We start from the raw sequence: 24,429 nt of genomic DNA, 5'->3' as shown, positions 1-24,429 counted from the left end.
TGCCATCCCTCTCACTTATGTGGCAACGGTGCACTGCTCGTGTGGGTAGGTGACAGACCGCAGAGAATTTTCTTATTAAACAGTTCGATACAATAACTCCACATACTAACATACGGTTGAATGATTCACAGAGGATATAATTGTTCGAGAGAGCAAAGCGAACGAAAACACCAAATTTAGTCACAGTTTGGACCCCCGACATGTGTACCCGAGCGAAAGATTTATCGCATCAGCAAGAAATGAGCGCAGGGGTCGGGAAGAAATCTGTAGTACAGCAACGAACTCTTTTGGATATCTCAGCCAATTTTGAATTTACAAGAAAGATAAACACCAATTTGGAAATCGCATAAAAATCCTCAACTATTGTCGTTTCATAGACAAACCGTAATCCCCAATAGTTTTTCCGTAAATCGAGGAAACGATTTTTTATAAGGCACATTAGCATAACAACAGGCTGCGCAAGAAGGAACGGTCTAAGGCTGCGCGAGTAGCGCAGCAGTATTTTCCGACGACTGCTGAGAGAGTTGGTTTTAGAAAGTGTAAGGGAATATTTTTGGTGTTAAACGATTTTTTAAATGGCAGAATAGCGTAATAGTCGGCTGCGCAAGAAGTAACGGTCTAAGGTTGTGTTAGTAGCGCAGCAGTATTTTCCGATTTCTGAGAGAGTTGGTTTTAGGATGTGTGAGGGAATATATTTGGTGTAATCTAATAAGTTCTTTTTAGTATTTTCAGGTCAGGAAATCAGAGGAAGATGATGAGCCACATGAGACAATACTCAGCACTGCCTGACTTGCTCGCTCGCTCGCTTGAACACGTTCCACATTTTCAATTTGGACGCCTATTACATATTAAAATATAATATGGAATCTCTGAGGGTATGTGGCGTTACTTGCAACATATACTGCCTTTGAAGAAGAAAGTGGTGGCGGGGTGGAAGAGGTTGGTTGATGGATGGGGTGAGGTAAGGGAAGGGAGAGAAGGGAGGGGAGGGGGAGGCTGGAGAACGGGAAAGTGAAGCACCAAAATAGTGTGACTGGGAGACGAAGGAAAGTGAGGAAAAAGAATGAAACTATCCAGCCTTTCAGCTGGTGTATTATGGGTAATAATGATATCCCATTTCTCGTCGGTCATTGACTCACATGCCTCTGGGGTTGAGTAGGGGTTGATGGGGACATCCAGGTCATAAAATCTCAAGAGGCCTCAGTAGTCATAAACTTCAGGGTGCTAGTGTCCTTGCAGTTCAGAAGTTGTTTTGCCGCTTCATTCTCACTGTGGACTGATATCTCAGCTTGTAATTAGTTTCCACTTTGACTCTGTGTGGAGAACAAAGCCATGAATGGAAAATGTAATAAGATCATTTTGTTTAGAACACAAGACCACCGCTGTAAGAGGGAAGGCAGTTACTGCGAATGGTAGGAGAGGGAAGGGCTGAGAGAGAGGAGGGGTGGGGTTTGGAGACATTGTGCACCGTTGCCACATATGCGAGAGCGGGGTGACAGTGATATTAAGACTCCTGGAACCGGGTATACAAGCCAAGTGACTGAGAAATATTCCTGCTCCACAACACCTCGCTCCATTACATTTAATATGATAGAATGCTAAAACAGCTTTAATTACAAGAGCAATCCGAAGACAAGGTAAAGATGAAACTCATGAAATTTCGTCAGAAGACATTTATTGGGATACCGCTTATCATAAAGCTCTATAAACAGTCAAAATACCAACAAAGATAAGTGTTAGGTATATAAAGTAATTTCACGAAAGTTATTCAATGCATGGCTGGAGGACATTTTCAGGATTTTAGATTGTGATGGCAAGAATATTAACATAACGGTGAGCAACGACACTGTTCTTTTTTACTGAATGAGGGTAAATGTGAAACACATGCAGTTGAGCTAAACAGAATCTGAAAATAGGTTGGGAAATGAATGCGAAATTAAAGTAAGCCGTGTTGAACATGTGCGTAGTCTTCCAATTAAAAAAATAAACCAATAAAGGACTATTCTCTGTTTTAATGTATATATACAGGAGAGACAACGCCAAATCGTAACAACTAAATCATGCAAACAAACAAAAATGGGATTGGGGCTCATGGTAAAAAAAAAAAAAATATATGTAACCCCATAAAAAACTGGAATTTGTCTCTATATCAAAAACAGGAGCATCTAATCAGTGTTTTCTCCCCATTCTTCTAATCCGTGGATCAGAAACTTGCAAGAAGTATACTTAGGAGTACTCGGAGAGGGCTGGAAAGCGTTATGCCAGGTATTACATGTAAATGTATAAAGTCACATAATAGGAAACAGGCAATTCAACAAGCGGTGCCAAGGCACAGTAAACCCGTCCCCGGCAGTCATTTTAGTGCTGACGTATAAACACAACAGGATATCTAGTCAAAGATGTCACATCAGATTTGGAGTAAATCAGGTGAAAATTGACGATTTTATGCCCTTTTGAAATTTTAGGCCCGACCCACCTGACACTGACCCGTCTACAGCTAACGGTGGGGTGACCCCTCTGATGTAATGAGGCATGTTAGAGGATGCAGATTTGAAAGATGCACCTTTAGGTTTTGGTTTCATCTCGATATGACGAATTTGAAAGGAGTTATGGCGAAAAAAAGATTTTTTCACTTTTGGGGGGCCTACAGCCTGGGTCTTGGCCCAATTTGGCCTTAATTTTAATCAAGTGATCAGATGGTCATAGCCCATCATCCCTGTATTTTTAGTCAAAATCGCACCAGTAGTTTTCGCGTAAAGTTATTAACAGACAGACAAACAGACAGACAAACCGAGTGAAAACAATACCCTTTCCCGAGCCCCCGGGGCAGGGACGGGTAAATATAGGATATAATCAAAGTTAAAGAGCAGAACTGAATATGGGTAGATTACGTCTGACATGAAAGACACGGGAGATGGACAACCAGGATGTCACAGTGCATCCAGCCACGGACAGTGGCGTAAATGCTGGCACAGAACACAGTGGAGAGATGAAATTTATAGATCTGATGAAACTGGGTGCAGCAAGTGAACTGGCAATAGTCCACGTGCAAAAGGACTTTTTTTGGACTCCTGGAAATATTTTAGAGATCCTAGGCATTTTATACATTTTATTGTTATTGATAAGCCGTATGTTTTTTTCCCTTATTATAATAACAAAAATAATGTTACCCTTTTCTAAATGAACTTGGACATGCTGCACGAATGACACTCCTATTTTGTACTGTAAAGGTAGACGAAAAGATTGTGCTAAGAATTCTGCCCCTCTCGTTTTCATCGTCAGTATGTTTTCCATTATTTATGAATACCTTATTTAATTACTTTCGTATTACACAATCTCCATCACGTTTTATCCAACTGAAAAGCTTAATGAAGGCTACCCTTAACCTTCAGTTCGAATAGTCTCTCTTAAGTAGGTAAATAAATATGTAAAAAATAAAAATAGTCTAGATATAGTCATTCCATTATTCCATTTTCCTCATTCTTTTTTCTCACTTTAAGATGGGATGAGGAAGAATAAGTAGAAGAAAGAAAAGGAACAGAAAAGAGGGAAGGAAAAAAGGGAAAGAGAAAGTACAAAGTAGGGGAATATGTCCACTATCTCCAGGTCTCGATGTAACCTTAACCCCTTCAGTCCAATTACTTGATTTCTTATTTAATTTTTGCTACCAGACGATTTTATTCAGCTCAGGAGAGACTTTTCCAACTCGAAGGGTAGATATTGCCTTCATCTTCACTACAGACAAGAGATCCTTCCTAGTTTAAAAAAAAAAAAAAAAAAAGAAGCTTGGTGTTGGACAGACTGAAATGAAAAATTTAAATACTGTTATAATTAAAAACAGATCATGAATTTGAGGAGGTTAATAAAATTCTAGATAAAGCAATTAAAAAATAAATGATAAATGACATCCTTGTGTTGAGAGGAGCCACCAGGACTCATTTACCAACGAGTATATTAACTTCTCAAGATTTCTTTTTTTTACTGACGAGGCTGATAAAGCTCTGAATAAAGTAGGTAGAGATAAAATACATAAAAAAAAAAAGTCCTCGGGTTGAAAGGAGCCACCAGACCTCATGGAAAAGATCTGAATAAAGGAGGTACAATTAACAGAAATAAATAAAGTTCTGAGTAAAGCAAGTAAAAATAAATAAATACATAAAAAAACGTCATCGGGTTGAAAGAAGCCACTGGGACTCATCTACCGTAGACTTAATTAACTTTCTCAACAGGTGTTCACATCGATGGTGTTCCAAATCCAGTCCAGGTAGGCAGAGACCTTAGTGTAGACCCCGGGGTGTTCAGGGTCGGCGCATCCCACCCCGAAGCTGACGATGCCTATCTGTGCCCATCGACCGTCGCAAAGTTGAGCTACCAAGGGCCCGCCGCTGTCACCCTGTTGGTTGGGTTGACTTGGGTTTAAGTTAGAGGTGGCTTGGTTAGGTTTGGTCAAGTTAGGGTAGCTTAGGATATACTGTGTGTACATATATATATATATATATATATATATATATATATATATATATATATATATATATATATATATATAGATAGATAGATAGATAGATATAGATATAGATATAGATAGATAGATAGATATAGATAGATAGATAGATAGATAGATATATGCAAGAAAGAAGGAACCAAAGGCCAGGAGCCCGCAAACCGTTCCTTCCAAGAAAAAACAAAAACAGTACAAAAGAAAGCCAAATTCAAGACTCGATCATTTCGAGATGCCTGGACACATTGTGTTTGAAAGACTGGAGATCATTGGAAGTAGGAAATACAGACAGAGGGAGACAGTTCCATAGTTGACCTGTTGCATAAATGAAGGACTAGGAGTAACGGTTAACTCTTGCATTAGAGAGTTGGACATAAAAGGGATGAGAGTTTGTTGCCAGACGGGTGCTACGCACCCGTTGTAATGGTGGAGGGATGCAAACAGAGAGTCCAGAGGAGCAGTAACCATGGAAGTAACGATAGAGAAGAGATAAAGATGCAACAGTGTGGCGAAGAGACAGAGATTGAAGGGAGCCAGTAAGAGAAGGAGAGTTAATGAGACGAAAAGCCGATGCAGGATTAAGCTGAGTATTATTAAACATTAGTGGGTGCACCTGTGGAAAATTGTGTCGGGTTGATAGGTGTAAAAACTGATTTTTTGATGCATTAAAAACAACAAGATTATTTTTACCCCAGTCAGAGATACGAGCCAAATCAGACATTAGGTGTGCCAAGCCTCATCCCTTGTTTGTTGATGTAACTGCTGAGATGGACGTTGTGGGAACTGAATCGAAAGGTGAAGGGTGGAATCATCAGCGTACGAATGAACAGGGTTAGATTCACAGCTTAGAAGGTCATTGATGAATAAAAGGAAGAGAGTTGGTGACAGGACAGAACCCTGAGGAACACCACTGTTGATAGATCTAGGAGAAGAATGATGGCCGTCTACAACAGCTGCTATAGAACGACCAGAAATGAAGCTAGAGATGAAGGCACAGATAGAAGAATAGAAACCGTAAGAGGGTAGTTTGGAAATTAAAGATTTATGCCAGACTCAATCGAAAACCTTTGAGATGTCAAGTGCAATAGCAAAGCTTTCGCCAAAGTCCCGAAAGGAGGATGACAAGGAGTCTGAAAGTTAGGTGAGAAGATCGCCAGTGGAGCGCCCCTGACGGAACCCATACTGACGATCAGAAAGAAGGCTGTGATAGGAAAGATGCCTTAAAATTATTCTGTTAAGAATTGACTCAAAAACTTTTGAGACACAGGATGTTAAAGCAATTGGACGATAGTTAGAGGGCTGGGAATGGTCACCCTTCTTTGGGACTGGCTGAATGAGAGCAAACTTCCAGCAAGAAGGAAAGGTACAAGTTGACAGACAAAGGCGAAAGAGTTTACCTAAGCAGGGTGTAAGCACTGAAGCACAGTTCTTGAGGACAACAGGAGGGACTCCATCAGGCCCATATGTTTTGTTAGTATTGAGGCCTGTGATGGCAGAAAGTACATCACCTGAAGAAATTTTAATGTCAGCCATGAGGAAGTCAGAGGGGGGAAGTGATGGAGGAACAGCATCGGAATCGTCTGAGGTGGAATTGGAGGAGAGAGTCTGAGCGAAGAGATCTGCTTTATCAGTAGAAGAGAGGGCTACAGAGCCATCAGAATAGAAAAGAGGAGGGAAGGATGATGAGGTAAAGTTGTTAGAAAGGTTTTTGGCAAGGTGCCAGAAGGAGCGGGAAGAATTCGAGTTAGAGAGTTGAGAGCATTTAGTACGGATGAAATTATTTTTAGTAGAGCGAAGAACAGCCTTAGCACGATTCCGGGATGAAACATAAACAAGATGTGATTCAGGGATGGGTTGGCTTCGGTACCTTTTAAAGGCCCTCTCCTTGTTGCGGACAGCATTAAAACAAGCGTGATTAAACCAAGGCTTTCTTGCATTTGTCAAAGGATATGAGAGAGGAATGTATGCTTCCATGCCCGAGAAAATAACCTCCGTAATAGGCAAGCACACTCAGATGGCTCCCGACCATGGAAGCAATCATCATTCCATGGAAAATCAAAGAAGTACTGCATGAGGGCCTCCCAATCTGCAGCTCCAAAGTGCCACAGACGACATTTCTTTAGAGGGTCCACAGGCCGTACCGGAGTGATAGAACAGTTTAAGGTAATAAGGTTGTGATCGGAGGAGCCCAACGGAGAGGAAAGATTTACAGTGTAAGCAGAAGGATTAGTTGTAAGGAAGAGGTCAAGTATGTTGGAGCTCTCTCCAAGGCAGTCAGGAATACGAGTAGGGTGCTGTACAAGCTGCTCTAGGTCATTAAGGATAGAAAAGACGTAGGCTTGTTCACCAGGTGGATCAGTGAAAGGAGAGGAGAGCCAAAGGTGGTGGGGAACATTGAAATCTCCAAGAATGGAGATTTCAGAGAAAGGAGAAATGGATAGAATGTGTTCCATCGTAGAAGTATGATAGTCGAATAATTTTTCATAGTCAGTAGAATTAGGAGATAAGTAAACAGCGCAGATATATTTAGTCAGAGAATGACAAGATAGCCGAAGCCAGAGAGTAGAGAATTCAGAAGAATCAAGTTCAGGAACACGAGAGCAAGATAAATCGTTGCGTACATATACATGACAGCCACTTTTGGCTTTGAAATGAGTATAGAAAAAGTAGGAGGAAACAGAAAAGGGTATTTGCTGTCAGTTGCCTCTCTGTCAAGAAGAGAAGGTGAGGTTTAGAGGAGGAGAGGTGGTACTCGACAGAGAGAAAGTTAGAGAAAAGGCCGCGAATGTTGCAGAAATGAAGAAGAAGTGAGTCAGACAGTGGTTCCAGGCATCTCTCTGAGTAGTCACCGGGAGATGGGCGGATGGTGGGGGAATATATGTTCCCCCTCCCCCTGGGGACTCCGAGGCATAATGGATTGACACCATTTTTCTTTTTTAAATTTTGAAAAGGTAGTGTAGTGTGTGCTGTGCATGTAGTTTGGTGTTGACAGTTAGAGAAACTTGTACTGGAGAGCATGCTGGCCTACTCTCTGTGTTACTGAAACAATGAAAAAGTTCAGCAAAGGGGGATGGTCAGGAACTAGTCCTGAGCGCTGATGAAACGGGAGCTCCAGCTCTCCCTGTCATCAGCTTTTCTATCACCTTGGGGGTACTGCCCTGTTCGACTGGTACTAAAGGCGAGGTCAGGATAGGTGAGGTTAGATGTGATTAGAGTTGATTGTCCGGACATGCTAGATATGGTTAGAGTAGGTCAAGTTAGGTTTTGTTAGGTAGGAGTATATTATGTAAGTGAGGTTAGGTTATGCTGCGTCAGAGTAGGTCAGTTAGGTAAAGTTAAATTAGATCAGGTTTGGTTATGTCGGGTTAAGTCTGACTAGACTAGGTAAGATGAGGTTACAATCACATACTCCTGCTGTCGGTTGTACATCTCTGGAAACAATTACAGTATATTCCCCTGCAACCTATTATACATCCTTGCAACCAGATATGCATCCATGCAACAAATTATATACCCTTCATTCAATTATACACCCCTGCAACCAATTATACATCCTTGCAACCAATTATGCACCCCTGCAACCAATTATATACCTTTCTTTCAATTATACACCCCTGCAACCAGTTATACATTATATATACTGAATGGGGTAAAAGTAATCTTGTTCTTAATGCATCAAAACTCATTTCTTACATCTTCTAACTCGTCAAAATCTTTAGCATATTTGATAATATGCAGCTCAGTCTTTCATCATCTCGGAACATACTCAGGGTTTCATTTTCTCTCGGGATTTATCTTGGAGAGATCATTTTACCTCTCTTGTAAAATCTACTTTCAAGAGATTAGGTGTGCAATGTCGATTCCGTGCCATATTTACCTCTGCACAGTTGTTGACTTTATACACGGGTTTTATTCGCCCCTGTGTGGAGTACAGCTCTCATGTGTGGGGAGGCTTGCCGCATACAGCTCTTCTCAACGAGGTGGAGTCAAAGGCTTTACGTCCCATTAACTCTCATCCTCTTACTGGCTCCCTTCAACCCTTGTCTCTTCGCCGCACTGTTGCATCTTTATCTCTCTTTTATCGCTACTTCGGTGGCTACTGTTCCTCTGAACTGCCTGCTTGCATCCCTCCACCACTACGCGGGAGCGTGGCGCCCGTGTAGCAGCAAACTATTATCTCTTTTCTGTCCAAATCTCTAATGGAAGAGTTAATCCTGACTCCCAGTCCTTCAGCTTTGGAACTGTCTTCCTCTGTCTGTATTTCCTACCGCCTATGATCTCCAGTCTTTCAAACGCAGTATGTCCAGGCATCTCGAAATGAACTGAACTTGAATTTGGCTCTCTGTTATCTTGGTTTTGTTTTTTCCTAGAGGGAACAATCTTGTTGGCTTCTAGCCTTTGGTGCCTTCTTCCTTGCATAAAAACAATTATATACCCCTGCAGCCAATTATACACCCTTGCAAGTAACTACACACTTCGCAAAAAATCAGATTTCGTGATTTATAACGTCCGAAAATGGGCATAGAATCGTTAGCCCATTCCCTGAGGCCCATGACAGTCAGACTGTTTTCACCTGACAAAGATCCCTTACCCCTTTCAACTCAGGTGATGACCACGTGAAGTCAGATTAAAGGATAGATTTGACCAGCAACCAAGGAGGCTCATTCCTACCTCAAAACTATGGCTCACTCCACACAACAAGACACATAGTAATCAAGTTGCAAGCATGACCCAGTTCCCTCACATGAAATTAAGTGTCAATAATTCTTCTACGTACCAAACATCTTTACCTGTTAACTCTATTGATCTGCTAATTATGCTTACCTGACAGGCGTCCTTGTGGTGGGTAAGGGTGCAGATGACCTTATCAGTGTCGCTGGGCAGGTCTTCCAGTTTAGAGCATTCCTCGGTTGTGATCACATCCAGGGCCACCTCCTGCAGCACCTGCGGCATTTGGGTGCCTGTGAAAGGTGGAAGATAACTGTAATTGTAACAGTGATGAAACAGGTAATAATAATAAGAAGAAGAAGAAGAAGAAAAAGAAGAAGAAGAAAAAAAAAAAAGAAGAAGAAGAAGAAGAAAAAGAAAAATAAGAAGAAGAAGAAGAAGAATGATAATAATCATAATCATAATCATAATAATAATAATAATAATAATAATAATAATAATAATGATAAGAACAATAATAATAATAATAATAATAATAATAATAATAATTAATAATTTGTTTGTGGCCACCCCGTACGGGATTGAGGCGTCTGGCAATAGGATATAATATAATAATAATAATAATAATAATAATAATAATTATAAAAATAAACTAAGTCGATCAAATATTATCCGGACCATTGACCCTTTGACCTGGCTGACCTAATCAGTTCATCATCTCTTCATACTGTATCACTGACAAGTTTTGTGGAAATCATTCAATGGGTTCAAAAGATATTGCGCTGCTGTGGACGGACGCACGGACCCAGTCACGCATCCATGTACGCACGGAAGGACAGACCAATCACTTCTTCCAGCATATGTGGCAGAGGCATGAAAACGCAGAGAACACGGGCCCCGGGATGTCGACGTAAAATGTCGCTTGGTATGCTTCCACCAGGCCTAGCACACGGACTTGCCATACAGCCTCCGTGACAGGGTTCATTGTGGGTTGAAAAGAGACTAAAGATAAACTAAGTCGACCCCATATGACCTTGATCCTTGACTCCTTGACCTTGCTGACCTAATCAGTTCATCATCCCTTCATACTGTAACAATGACAAAAGTTTGGTCGAAATCCGTCAAGGGGTTCAGGAGATATCTCGTCCACAAGGATAAACTAAGTAGACCCCATATGACCTAGACCATTGACCCCTTGACCAAGCCAACATAATCACTCCATCGTCTCAAAAATTTGGTTGAAATCCTCCAATGGGTTCAAGAGATATCGCTTCCACTATTACTGACGCACCTACCCACGCACGCACCCACGCACACATGGACGGACAGACCAATCACTTAATGCCTCCTGCACTATAGCTAGGGGGAGGCGTGGTAGTAGTAGTGGTAGTAGTAGTACAGGGTGTCCCATAAGTCCGGCATCATAAGGATTAATGCACACTTCTTTCCAGATCCATGAATATGGGGTCATTATGAATAGATTCTGTAAAATTTCCTATGATGCTGGACTTGTGGGACACCCTGTAATAATAATAATAATAATAATAATAAGGATGCTCAAATTTATGCCTATCAATGGCATGAATGTCATTAAGGCAGGCAATCAAGTTATTCTAAGTCCTAACCTTCTAGAACAGGAGCCGCAACCGTTGATGTTATAGTTAGGTCCCTGATTTCCACTGTTGGATGAACAAAACATTATAAGCATTGTCATTAAGTCCAAATTCCACATTATGTTCTGCCAAGAGTAGGCATATAACATAATTACCCCACAGGAATAATATAATACTGGCGACAAAATATTATCAAAACGATTATGCAAATGACAAAATAATACAATACGTTCATTGTTTCTACCAACTTTTTTGTCTTTAGTTCCTCTTTATTTTCTTTTTTCTTTTTATTGTCTGAAACATGCAAACAACCTAATCTAAGTATCCTAGCAAACGCAAGCCAGGCACAAAAACAGCTTTTCTACTTTATATCCTAAGCAGAACAATAGCCAAACCCAATTTAATATTCATAGTGGTAGGGCGAGGGAGTCAAAGACCTTCTCTCGTATTTTAATCCAGGTAACGCCGACAGGTTTTATTTATATGGCAATGTTATAGAAACCTGAGTGTTATTACCGGTACCGATAGCCCCCTCATGATCGGAACAACTCTAGTATTCTATTCAAGCTAGCGCCAGTAGATTCTATTCAGCAAAGAGTGCGTTATAGGAGCGAAGAGATGTGTTGAATGACTGGCTTCTTCTGGCACTGAAAAGCAGACAGTTAAAAAAAAAAAAAAAGAAGAAGACCACCAACACGATGGATTTCAGATTAAACATGTAGGTTTTGTCATCTCGCCACGATTGGTATTGTATTTGGTATATATTTTGGAACACCGTTTTTCATTTCCATGTGTCAGTTAAAAGGGTAATTGTCATGTCTTGTTTCTTGTGTCTTGCTGTAAGAGGCTTTAGTTACCTGAATGCGTTCTTTGCCATATGTACTTCCAAGTGAAAAAGAAAGAAAAAAACATCGCCATTAGTCCTCTACCAGCATTATGACATCCTCCCCCCTTCTCCTCTGATCGTGCCCTTCCTTTTCACACCCTTCCATTACGTACTTTATATCGCTATCATGTATAAATTCCAAGTGGCAGCATCCATCTCCACACTCGCCAAGGAACTGTGACCGAACTTTTGATCAAGACTGTACCTCTTGCATTATTCTGTATCTGTTTCAGTATCGGTCCATGTGAGGTCGACTACAGGCATGATTTTTCTTGGAGGAGAGTCGTGATGAAAAGTTATCCTTCCTTATACCAAACTGTCCTATTATAATTCTTGCACGCCTCCTCCGACCTTCAGATTCACTCACTCAGTGTGTACCGTTTCTCCAGTCTACCCACTGTATATCCATTCACTCCATACTCATTCCCGCACATTTATTTTCCATAGCATACATTTACTATTAAATTCTGCGCTTCCTCCCTTGAAATTCACTCACATATACCATATTCACCATCGCTTCAAAATCCTCCAGATTCATTCTCACACACTAATGTGCCATATAACATTCATTATTAATTTTTTTCTACGCTTCATCCCACCTTCAATCTCAATTATTGCGTACCCTTTTCACTACTGTATCTACTTCTATTTGCTCCACAGTCATTTTCACACACTCATTTACCATGTCACACGTACTATTAAATTCTTCCACGCCTCCTCCTACCTTCAAATACTCTCCGCCTTTCTGCATCGTCTGCTGCATACTCGTTCTCATCAACCCATTTACCAGATCACACTTTTAGTTACTTCTAGTTCTCGTCCCACCTTCAAATTCACTAATTTACCTTGTACACTCTTCATCACTCTATATTTATCCGTTTGTTCCATATTCATGCTCACGTGCTCATTTGCCACACCACACTTACTATTAAATTAAACTGAGAGCTCTTCAAAGTCATGCATAAACTCTTTTCGCCACCCTATCTACTTACAGTCTCCTCACACACTTTCTCTGTAGCCAGGCACCTTAATGTCGGACGGGGTGACCACAAACGAATAGCCTACGTATCACCCTGCCCCTCCTCATCAAGCTGGCCTCCCTCCAACTCACACCCCCTACTCATAAACAGTACCTCTGCACCCCACACTCTCATAAAAACATGGCCAGACGCCTTAATCTCGGCAGGAATAGACGCAGATTACTTGCTTCCATGTCACGCTGTCCTCCGACATCAGTCTCCAGCTCAAACTCCTTAATTCCTAAATCTCTCCACCCCACGCTCGCATAAATCATAGCCGGCAAGGGTGGCCACAAACAAATCGCCTCCATGTCAGACTGTTTCCCCTTCATCAAGCCGTCCCTTCTCCAGCTCACACCCTCCTCACTCCCATACCTTTCCATCTACAACCTCATAAAAGTTTCTCTATAGCCTTAATTCCTTTAGGGATGACCACAGACGAATCGCCTATATTATGTGATCCAACCCTCTCGCCAACCCAAGCACCCCTCACTCCTATATTTCTCCATCCCACACTTGCCAGATTCTCTACAGTAGGACGCGATCACAAAAGAATCGCCTCCGTCACCCTGTCTCATCATACTTACTCTCATATTTCATAGCTCCCCATCCCGTGACGACCGCCTTCCCTCCGTACGGTATGTCCTCTTCTCGGCCAAGGCAAATGGGCTGCAGGTTGTCGTTACGGAAGAAAACTAAGTCGTTCACGAGCAGGATGAGGCCGATGTCGTTGCCCTGAGAGGTAGATACACGGGTAGATAGACTGGTAGATGGACTGAGTGATGGTTGTGTAGACTACATATGAACAGGTAGATAAACACAGGAATAACTGAAAAGCAATAAGAAAGCGCACACCTTCTTCAGCGTAAGTATATATTTTTTACCTATAAACCAACCTCTGCCCAGCGTCGTTGACACAGGTAATTAATTTTGTGATCTTAGTCTGCCCTTGTTACATAATCTGCAGAGGAGGCATACCTCTGTTGGCGCCAATAAAATTTATTATATACTCCTGCATCGGAGTCTGGATTTACCTCAAAATCTAGTAAAAGCTTCCTTGACCCATGCCCACCTATCCATCAGATTTCATTGAAACCCGATAAAAACTTTCTGAAATTCCTTGACAACAATAGGCAGACAGACAGACAGACAGACAGACAGACAGACAACATAAACAGGCAGACAGACACGGGTGACTGCATAATCTCCTCCAACATCTTTGGTGGAGTAATAACAAAGGTGTGAAAAGTGATTGAAATAGTTGTTAGGTGTAGACAGATACGGTAGATAGATAAATATTTAAATAGATAGATTATAGGAATGGGCTGCAAGCTAAGTGTGGCGAAGAAGGTGAGATTTACCTTGAGATGAATGAGACATATGTCGTCATTATGAGTGACAAATAAATATTTAGGTAGATGGGTAGACAGACTGACGGATAGATAAATATATTCAAACACGCGCGCGCGAGCGGGCGCGCGGGCGCGCACACACACACACACACACACACACACACACACACACGACTGAAAGTTTTAAAAAGTGCACTGAGTCGGCTTAGCACACCTAATCTCTGTGAATCTGTTTTTGCTAGAGAAATAATGTCATCTTGTCAGGATAGATCACAGGATTAATAGTCACCAAGAAAGTGAGAAATGTTTTAGGGCTGAGTTGTGTGTCTGATAGTTCTCCATTTTTGTGTGTTTTTTTCTCCTCTCTTTCTGTATTTTACTCTTAAACGGGAATTAGAGTTTAGATGATGATGATGATGATGATGATGATGATGATGATGATGATGGTGATGGTGATGGTGATGGTGATAACTGCAGCCTATTTGATTGTCCTCATATTTTTTTTTATCTTGCTTTTTTGTGTGGAATTTTCTTCGTACCAACTTCTGATTCGGAAATAAGGGCTAGAAGGGCTATGATGATGATGATGATGATGATGATGATGATGATGATGATAACCCACCTTCATCACATCAACATAGTCCGGGTGTGGGAAATATAGAGCCACGGGTACACTGTGGGCCTGGTCGGTGTAGATAGAGCCAACGTACACCTCTATACCATTTGCCATAACTCTGTCGGGGGGAGGGAAGACCGTAAGATACACAGAATTATTATTGTTATCACCTTTCTTATTATTATTATTATTATTACTATTATCTTTATTATTAGTATTAGTATTAGTGTTAATATTACCACCAGCCCTATCTATCTTCCTGTCTACATCTCTGTCTACCTCCGTGCCTACCTTCCTGCCTGCCGACCTACCTACCTATCTACCTACCTTCCTGCCTACTTTTCTGCTTCCTTACCCACTTCCCTATCTACCCACCTGTCTACTTATCTACCACCCTACCGATCTTCATACCTACCTACCTTCCTGCCTGCTCCCCCATGTCTACATACCCACCTACCTACCTGACTACCCACTTCCTCGAACCTCGCTACCCACCTCCTTATTTACCCACTTGCCCACCTATCTACCTCCCAGCCGACCTCCTTACCTACCTCTTGGCCTACCTTCCTACCTACTTCACGACCTACTTTCCTGTCTACCTATCTCTGTCCACCACCATATCTGCCTACCATGCCTATCTACGTACCTCTCCCCTTAACTGCCTACCTACCTACCTACCTGTCTGCCCCCTCTACCTTATGAGTTAGTGACAGGTGCGTATTTACATTTATTTTTTAATTTGTCAGTTTCTAGTGGGCTGAATCAAAACTGTAATAAAGGCATAAACTACTGCATTTTGAACGTCCTTCCCAGTGATGCAATGTTATGCCTGTATTCTTGTAAATAAGGAAGTTGGTCATTGTGATCTTGGGGTATCTGTGAGCGTACTGACCATTCCGACGAGGGCACACCGTCATGTGAATTCATTTGATATCTGAACTGTTAAAAGCGGTCCATAATTGCAGCCGCTAGATAGAGCGAACAGACGGATGGACGGACAGACGGATGGATTGACAGACGGATGGACGGACAGACGGATGGATTGACAGACGGATGGACGGGCAGACGGACGGGAAACTGTCTTTCCGGTTTTAAGTGCGTCAGTGTCCTCAGACTTCGTTTCGGGAATTATTATTATTATTATCATTATTATTATTATTATTATTATTATTATTATTATTATTATTATTATTATTATTATTATTATTATTATTATTATTATTATTATTATTATGCAGTGTAGTTGATTTGCCCATACCTAACGGAAGTGTCCCATCTCACAGCTGCAGTACAGTACAAAGTCGTGGTTTGTTTTCACCTGACTGAGCTGGACCGCTGCCAGAACTTGAATACTGGGCTATTGTTGAATGAAACTCGACAAGCCGCAGTTTTGAGGTCGGAATGAATCTCCTTGGTTACTATAATCAGTTTGCTTCCACCTGGCGGAACTTGATCCATTCCGCACCTTGGAGTACTAAGCGTCTATCTATCTATCTATCTATTGCCAGACGCCATTATCCCATAAGAGGTGGCCATTTGACTCTGAGTTATTTGTTTTACAGGGAGGGGCACTAACCCTCCACCAACCCACTTGTTGACACGTAGGGAGCACGAATGGTTTGGTTATATGGTTACCACCCAGCGTTGTAAATGGTTTCTTGGCTTACAGGAAACCATTTGGCTTGTCACTCAATGTAAAGCCACCTGTAATGGAAAGAAAAGCAATAAGAAGTGACAGGAAAGATGGGAGAAATAGGAAGAAAGGAGGGCAGGCACAGAAAAAGAATGATAAAGGCTAAGGAAGAAGTAAGCAGCACTACATGAAGTGAGTGGATGATGTTCGCCACCAACTACCACTAAGCGTGATTGTATGAAATTCCATGAGCCGTAGTTATGAGGTAGATATGAGTCTCCTTGGTTACTATGATCAGTTTGCTGGCGGACCTGGGCCACTGCTACAGCTTGAATGCTGACTCGTAGCTGCATGAAATTCGGCGAACCTTAGATATGAGTTTCCCACTATTATGAGTCTCTTTAGTTACTATTCAACCCCTCCAATCTGACTACACTTAGTCATCCACGAAGCTGAAGGGGGTTAGAGATCTCGTTCAGGGCAACAGTATTAAAAACCTTTCATCCCCACCTCCCACACACACACACAACAAGGGAAGTATAGTGTGTATTAAGACCGAGAGAGAGAAAATTAGTTTTTCGATATAACAAAAGCCTTATATTACAAAAAATGGGAAGGAAAATCAGAAGAATATCAATAAACACTCTTTGACTCAATATTAAAGGAACCCACTCGCACCTCCATCGACCTAGCTAACACCTTGATTGAAGAAGACGGGAGACCATCCATCCATCCATCCTTCATCCAATCCTACGTTGCCCCATGAGGTACGTAGGAGGCAGGGGCAAGGCAAGTTGGTCCTGACATTTAAAATGAGAGTGACCAGCCTCACTCATCCCTGAGTAGCATGACGTGAGCAATAATGAGATGAGAGTGATCAGCCTCACTCATCCCTGAGTGGCATTACGTGAGCAATAACCCCAACCATCCCTTGGATATAAACCTTCAGGGGCTCAATCCAATTGAAGTGCCGGAATTATCCATTAACCCACCAGGTGCCAAAATTTGGTAATATGGTTACCACTAAGCGTTGTAAATGGTTTCCTGGTGTACGGGAAACCATTCGGCTTGTCACTCAGTGTTGAGTCACCCACAGGCAGAAGGAAGAGGAAAGAATGAAGGACAGGAAGACAAAAGAGTGTAAAGCCCCCCTTAGGCAGAAGGACGTTAAAAGAATGAAGTAAAGAAAGACAGAAGAGGAAGGAAGGAATGGAGGGAGGAGAGGAAAGGGCAGACACCCGAGAGCAGCACTACATGGAGTGAGTGGATGGTGAGCGCCCCTACCTACCACAACGATAGACTGAGAGGAAAAAAAAAAAAGAAGTTTCATCACTTTGTTACAAAACAAGAGAGTAAGAAAACCGATAAAGCTCATATTTGCTCTATGACTTCATATTCTAGAAAGAAAAGGTTAGGCCAGAAGCCTACATAATGAAAGCTGACTGTGACTGGTTGTGAAAAAAAAAGAAAGAAAGAAAGAAAAGAACAAGAAAGAGACATTCAGTGATATGAAATGAGTCTTATTACATTCGGGCACACTCACTGAGCACCAGCAGTCAGGCCTCGTACTCAGACAAGATTATTATTTCAAACGTTCTCTATTCAGTTTGGCTTCAGAGAGTGCAACACCCGCGCCGTGCAAGTGATCGCAAGACTAGTCCACACGATCAGTCAGCACAGGTGGCTCTGAGATATGGTAAAGAGATATTGCTGGAAAATAATCGTGTAGACGTGATGAACTGCCGCTGATCGTGTGGAAGGATCTTAAGGCCGAACATTTAATCCTGCCCTGTGTCCTTGACGTCTGACTGATTACTCTCTAAATCAAATCAATTCCTCCATAATCCGTCCACCAAGCTGGGTTCAAATTGGACTTTGAACTTTGATCGTTATTATAAAGATTTAATCCTCGCTTAAATTTAAACCCTTCCACCTCTTATCCATATCAAATCAGATCTTCTTGTGATAAAAGAACATCGTTTGCCTTTGTCCAGTGACCTTCACATTCAATTGTTTTCAAAATCGAGTCACTTCACCCTTTTCGTTTCCCTCACCTTTTCCACCAAGTTTGGTTAAAATTGGATCAAAGATGTCTGAGTTCATCATGCTCTTGACCCATAACCTATGACGTTTCTCGGCCAAAAATTAATCACCTAATCATCTGATGGTCCTGAGTCATTATAGCAGATTGGGTGTAATTGCATCCCATAATTTTTCATAATCCTCTTAACAGACAGACAAAAAGACAGACAGACAAAAAGACAGACAGACAGACAGACCGAGCCAAATACATAACCACCTCTCGCAGTAAGATGCAGTGCGAATCGAGAGTGAGAGAGAGAGAAAGAGAGAGAGAGAGAGAGAGAGAGAGAGTTACATACAGTTACATAGATACACAGACCACACAGACCTTACGGTCCCTACGAGGTGGTCGGGCCTTAATCCTAATATAGTGCATAGGAGCAGGAGAAAAGGATAGCACAGCAGAAGGCTCTCTCCCCCACCCTCCAGACCCTCCGGTATTTGCCGTACAGGAAACAAGAGAGGAAGTAATACCTTGCAGGAATGAAAAACCTGAAGGAATTTTATAGGATCGGCAGAAAGTAGAATAATATGGAAAAGGACAATTTGGGCATACAGCCACATACTTACTCTATACATGCATTTTTTTTTTTTTTTTTTAACAAAAGATGAACAGAATGCTTATCTATCGTATATATTCTAAAATATTGTCTGTGTCTAATAGACACATGAATGCAGACGCGAAGAGAGAGAGAGAGAGAGAGAGAGAGAGAGAGAATTAAGACAAAAGAATAGACAAACTGGCACACAGAAAGATAAAAAAAAGAAAAAAAAACACGAAAAATACAATAAATCGCAGAGCCACCAACCCCTCATTAACAAGGCAGTGTGCAGCGGTTAGGATCCATCGGCTGTTTATAATACTGCCCCCACACAGCCCAGGTCCTTTGGGGAAGTGGGGGACGATGCCGACTTGGTAAGGGTATTCGAAGGGGGAGGCTGGGTTGCCCTTGACGATGCGTTGGTTTTCTACGTTGATGGGAGCAACGCCGCAAAACTCTGCAAGGAAGGTGGTGGATGTGGTGGTGTTAAGAGTAGGGATAGAGGTGGTGGTAGTGGTGGTGGTGGTGGGAGTAGTGATAGTACTGTAGTAGTAAGAGGAGGAGGAGGGAGAGATGTAGTACCAATAGTAGGAGGAGGAGGAGGAGGAAGAGGAGAAGTAGTAGTAGTAGTAGTAGTAGTAATAGTAGTAGTAGTAATGGGAGGAGGAGGAGGAGGAAGAGGAGGAGTTGAGTATTAATAGTACTAGTAGTGCTAATAGTAGTAGTAGTAGAAGTTGCAGTAGTACTTGGAGGAGGAGGAGAAAGTGTAGTAGTAGTAGTAGTAGTAGTAGTAGCAGTAGTAGTAGTAGTAGTAATGAGGGAGAGAGAATGAAAACTTACAAGAATCTATTAACTCTGTTGCAAAGGGATATAGAGATAACCTTTGGTGGAGCCATCATTTATCCTCGTTTATTCTTTCTTTGTAGCAAAAAAAAAAAAAAAAAAAAATCAGTGCAGGTATTAGTGCTAGAATTAGTGCTGGGATTAGTGCTAGTATTGGTATTAGTCGTGTTAGTAGAAGTAGTCTTAGTAGTCAATTAGTCAATCATTTTCAGCTTAAAATATACACAACTTCATGCATTACCTATTGTTCTTTATGATTCTTTAAAAATTTTTGAAGAAAACATTGAGGAACACTGCATAATATATATAAATTTCTGTCGATATGTCATCATTTGAGGGGCAGGCATATTAATGGATAAAAATCTATTTCGTACATATCCAAATAAGAAAAATAATCAGTCGCACACAGACTCAACTACACCATCCCATCCCATACCACACCACACCACACCACACCACACCACACCACACCACACCACACCACACCACACCACACCACACCACTATATATCAACACTCCACCATACCACAGACACCACATCACACTACCACACATTACAGAACACACACCAGCACACCCTAAAACTACCAAACCACGCTACTCTATACTACCATACACTACCGCACGCTACACTCTACCACCATACACTACCACAAACTTCACCCCACCACCATACACTGCCACACACTACACCATAACACATCCTCAAACTACCACACCACACCAAATCACACCACATACAACGCTTCATTACTGACACTGACAACACCACATCACACCATACCACGTCATACTACTACACACCACACCACACGACGTCACACTACCACACACCACACCACAACACATCCTCAGACTGCCACACACAACACCAAACGCACCCCAACCACAAACTACCACACCTCACCACACCACACCAAACCACACCACACTATCAAAACTCACCACAGAGAGGGCGTACAGCAGAGCAGGTCCCCGGAGGAGGCGTGGAGTCTGAGTGGATAGTTAGATTTTGAATAGATGGTTAGACAGTGGACGGTTAGAGGCTGGATGGTTAGAATATGGATAATTGGGACATAATGGATGGTTAAATTAGAATATATGGTTAGATAATGCATGGTTTGAGTTTGGATAGTTAGATCTTGGGATAGAAAGAATGGTTGGGATATAATGAATGATTGTACAGATTAGATGGCTGGTACTGAATAGATGGCTGAGACAGAATGGAAAGTTGACACTGCAATGAATAATTAATTAGAATTAAAAAATGGATGGTTGGGAAGAGATAGTATAATCGTTAAATGGATGATCAGGGATAGAATGAATTATTATAGAATGGATGGTATCAGAAAGAATGGAATATTATATAATGGATGGTTGTGGATAGTAAAGATTGTTATACAATGGATGGCCGGGGATAGAATACATGATTACAGAATAGATGATTGTGGATAGAACAGATGGCTGAGGATGGTGCTCTGATGACTGACGACTGAATGATATTTAGGAAGAAATCAATGGTTGAACATATCTGGACCGTCCGTAGATTAGACATATTCCTTTGACGAACCTGCAAATAAAAAGAGAATATAAATTAATCACATCCAAACCTACTGTGTCGTTTGTTACCTTTCTAATGAGTCTGTTTCTGCACAAATCACGTAAATGTATTCCCGTATTTTAGTTTTGAAAATTACGTAAAAATTGAAGTGATATGAACAGCATGCAAGAAAATGTTCTGAAATGCAAGGACGTCTTTGTACTGAAAGGGTTAAAACAGAGAAGGTCTAAATTTCCGCAGGTCATTAAATACGAAACACATTTTAGATTTAATGGAGGTTAGCCTGACTACAGGTCAAGGAGAGCGTTCATCAGCAAGGTAAGGAATCAGAGAAGCCAAAGACGCTACGCTCTCGTCATGAAACCGTATGAGGAAGACTTAAGATTAGCCTGCATGCCACATTATAGAGCGCATTAAGCAAGGAGATAGAGATGCCAAACATACTTTACTTTCATCATGAGTTTCGCAGATAGACCCAGAAAAATGGGGACTCTACACCCTCTAAGATCGGTGTTAGGAGTGCGGATTTGAAGAGCGTCGATTAACTTTTTTTTCCCCTTTTTAATAACTTACTGAGGCCAAGTACTTCTTTTCTATTATATTTTGGCAAGTTTTCCGCGGTTTCATTCAGCTAAACAAGAACCTGACTGTGCTGAAGGAGTTAGAAGCCAATTAATTTTTTTTTTTCTTGAGCCCGTCGACGTCCATCTAACTTTGTTCTAACTAGATAATTCTGTTCCATTAAGGAAAGACATATCTGGCTGTAGGAATTAACAATTTTTGGGACCAAGTTCGCTTCAGATAAACTAATGCAATTTTCCTCCCTTTTTTTTTTTCTTTTTTACTTTTTACGTCTGTACATTTTATTTTTATTTTTCTTCCTAACCAAAAGTGGTAAATTATTCAGTCTTTGGACTTCTTTCACTTTATTTATTTTTGTCGCAGCTAGACGTTATTCCTATGCTTAGGAGAGCCCAGATGAAGGGACTATTGAATGCTGCACCCAACCTCTCCAGTTTAGAAAGTAACTATCAAGCTACATGAAGACGTCTTTGGACCGAAGATATTAAATATTGTAGATGCTTTGATAACGACAATATATTTATGAGCCAATGGTCAGAATGCTTATAAGAGGCTTTGAGGTTCTGCACTTTCATGACTACTAAATATATGAGAAAAACTGAAACTAGGCCGAGGCAAAATGGGGAAAGATGTGCATAAATATCCGAAATTCCTTCTTCATTCTGTCTTTCGCACCCCCTAAGATTACCATTATTTATTTATTTTTTTTTATTTATTATTCTATTTATTTACTTGTGCAATATGTCAAGGTATCTCGAAATGAACAGATTATAAATGCGGCATTCTTTCCTTTAACATTTTTCGGAAGCGGCTATTTTCCTTTGGTTCTCTCTTCGTTGCATATTAACAGCAGGAGATAAATTAACCCATAGCATCAAAACACACACACACACACACACACACACACACACACACACACACACACACACAGGCATGTACTCCGATATATATATTCCCAATACTGTACATCCCTTCGCCATCTGTGCCCCATTTGTTTTGTCTTCCTCATTTACAAATCCATGTAGCCTCCCCCCCCCCCCACACACACATACTCATATCATCTTTTTCTTCCAGTCTTTCATAACCCACCAACACCACATCACCACACCTGCCTCCACCACATCACACCCTAGCACCACAACACTTGCCTTCTCCACGACACACCCAAATATCGCCACACACCACACCCAAACATCACCCTCATATCACATCCAAATACCACCACATCACCACACCTCATCACCGTCCTACATAACCCCTCCAGAGATCCCGGTATTACCACACTTACCTTCCCACACCACACCACACCACCACACATATCTCTCCACGCCACACCACACCAACCACACTTATCTCCGTACATCACCCCCTCCACCACAGCACACCACCACACACCCCACCACCACACTTAGTCCCTCACACCACACCCCAACTTACCTTCGCTTAATTCACTTACCTGTAGAAGAACACCTTAACCCTCTCACCACGATCACGTCTTTTGTATTTCATCCAGCAGAGATTTTGAACGGAAGGGATTATCTGTATCCTTCATGAACCCCTTCATTACAAGAGGGCTTTCCTAGTAGTAGTAGTAGTAGTAGTAGTAGAAGTAGTAGTAGTAGTAGTAGTAATAGTAGTAGTAGTAATAGTAGTAGTAGTAGTAATAGTAGTAGTAGTAGTCGTAGTGGTAGTAGTAGTAGTAGTAGTAGTATGAGTAGTAGTAGTAGTAGCTGTAGCCCCAGTTTCATATGAATGTAAATCCAGTGGACTGTGGGCTGAAGTTGTCCATCTCCTGCAGCCAACCATTCTCCTTTCGGGGGATACTGAGGGAACTGCAGAGCTTTTATATAGCCAGGCAGCACTACCGACCTGTTATGTAGGTACCACCACGTAGAATAACAACAGCAGCAACAACAAAAACACAAATTCCCGTCAATGGCAGATTATTTCATTTACCTGAGAGTGAGTCATAGGAGCCCAAAAGAGTGAATGCTGTCTCAATTAACCCTCTCGTGCTCGATACAAATCTAGTATTCTGTTCCACCTAACGCCAGACTATCATGCAGCTGAGAGTGAGTCATACAAACTTCAGTGTTAAGCACTATATTGTGTGAAAAAGTTTTCGGTATCACACACACACACACACACACACACACACACACACACACACACACACACACACACACACACACACAAGAAAGGGAACACCAGAGAGAGCAAAATACATGAAAATCCAGACTTTCGGTTATCATGCGAACAAGTAAACAGTTTAGCCACAAAATGCAAACTATGTAGCCTGTCTCATTCCGGGTAACGTCAGACGGTTGTGTTCAGCTGCAAGATACCCACTCCGGAAAAATAAATATCCTTCATTCCGGTGACGTCTTCCATTTTATGTCTGCAACTTTAGACGATTTTACTCAACGAATTGCGAATCCTGAGTAGTAAATGGGTTAATGAGAGCCGTCTCTAACCCCCCAGGCTGGAGAAGTTTATCCCGAGGTAAATAAAAGCGCCTTGTAGAGGCAAGAAT

At 41.5% G+C, this 24,429-nt stretch overlaps 1 protein-coding gene across 1 annotated transcript in view; it reads right to left on the bottom strand.

Moving 5' to 3' along the window:
• Positions 1-4,222: 4,222 nt before the first annotated feature.
• Positions 4,223-24,429, bottom strand: part of LOC145418059 (chymotrypsin A-like) — a 56,984-nt gene continuing 36,777 nt past the window's right edge. Inside the window, exons 3-8 of the mRNA XM_080286592.1 lie at positions 19,177-19,366; positions 14,659-14,770; positions 13,272-13,419; positions 10,792-10,845; positions 9,323-9,459; positions 4,223-4,393 (exon numbers count right to left, since the gene is read on the bottom strand). Of these exons, the coding sequence (XP_080142718.1) occupies positions 4,223-4,393; positions 9,323-9,459; positions 10,792-10,845; positions 13,272-13,419; positions 14,659-14,770; positions 19,177-19,366 (812 nt within the window). The remainder of the gene's footprint in view (positions 4,394-9,322; positions 9,460-10,791; positions 10,846-13,271; positions 13,420-14,658; positions 14,771-19,176; positions 19,367-24,429) is intronic.

Source organism: Coenobita brevimanus, chromosome 112 (assembly GCF_032717465.1).
Source record: "Coenobita brevimanus isolate Jiangsu-jjx chromosome 112, ASM3271746v2, whole genome shotgun sequence".
Taxonomy (NCBI): Eukaryota; Metazoa; Arthropoda; class Malacostraca; order Decapoda; family Coenobitidae; genus Coenobita; species Coenobita brevimanus.
This window is presented reverse-complemented; position numbering and strand designations above follow the sequence as displayed.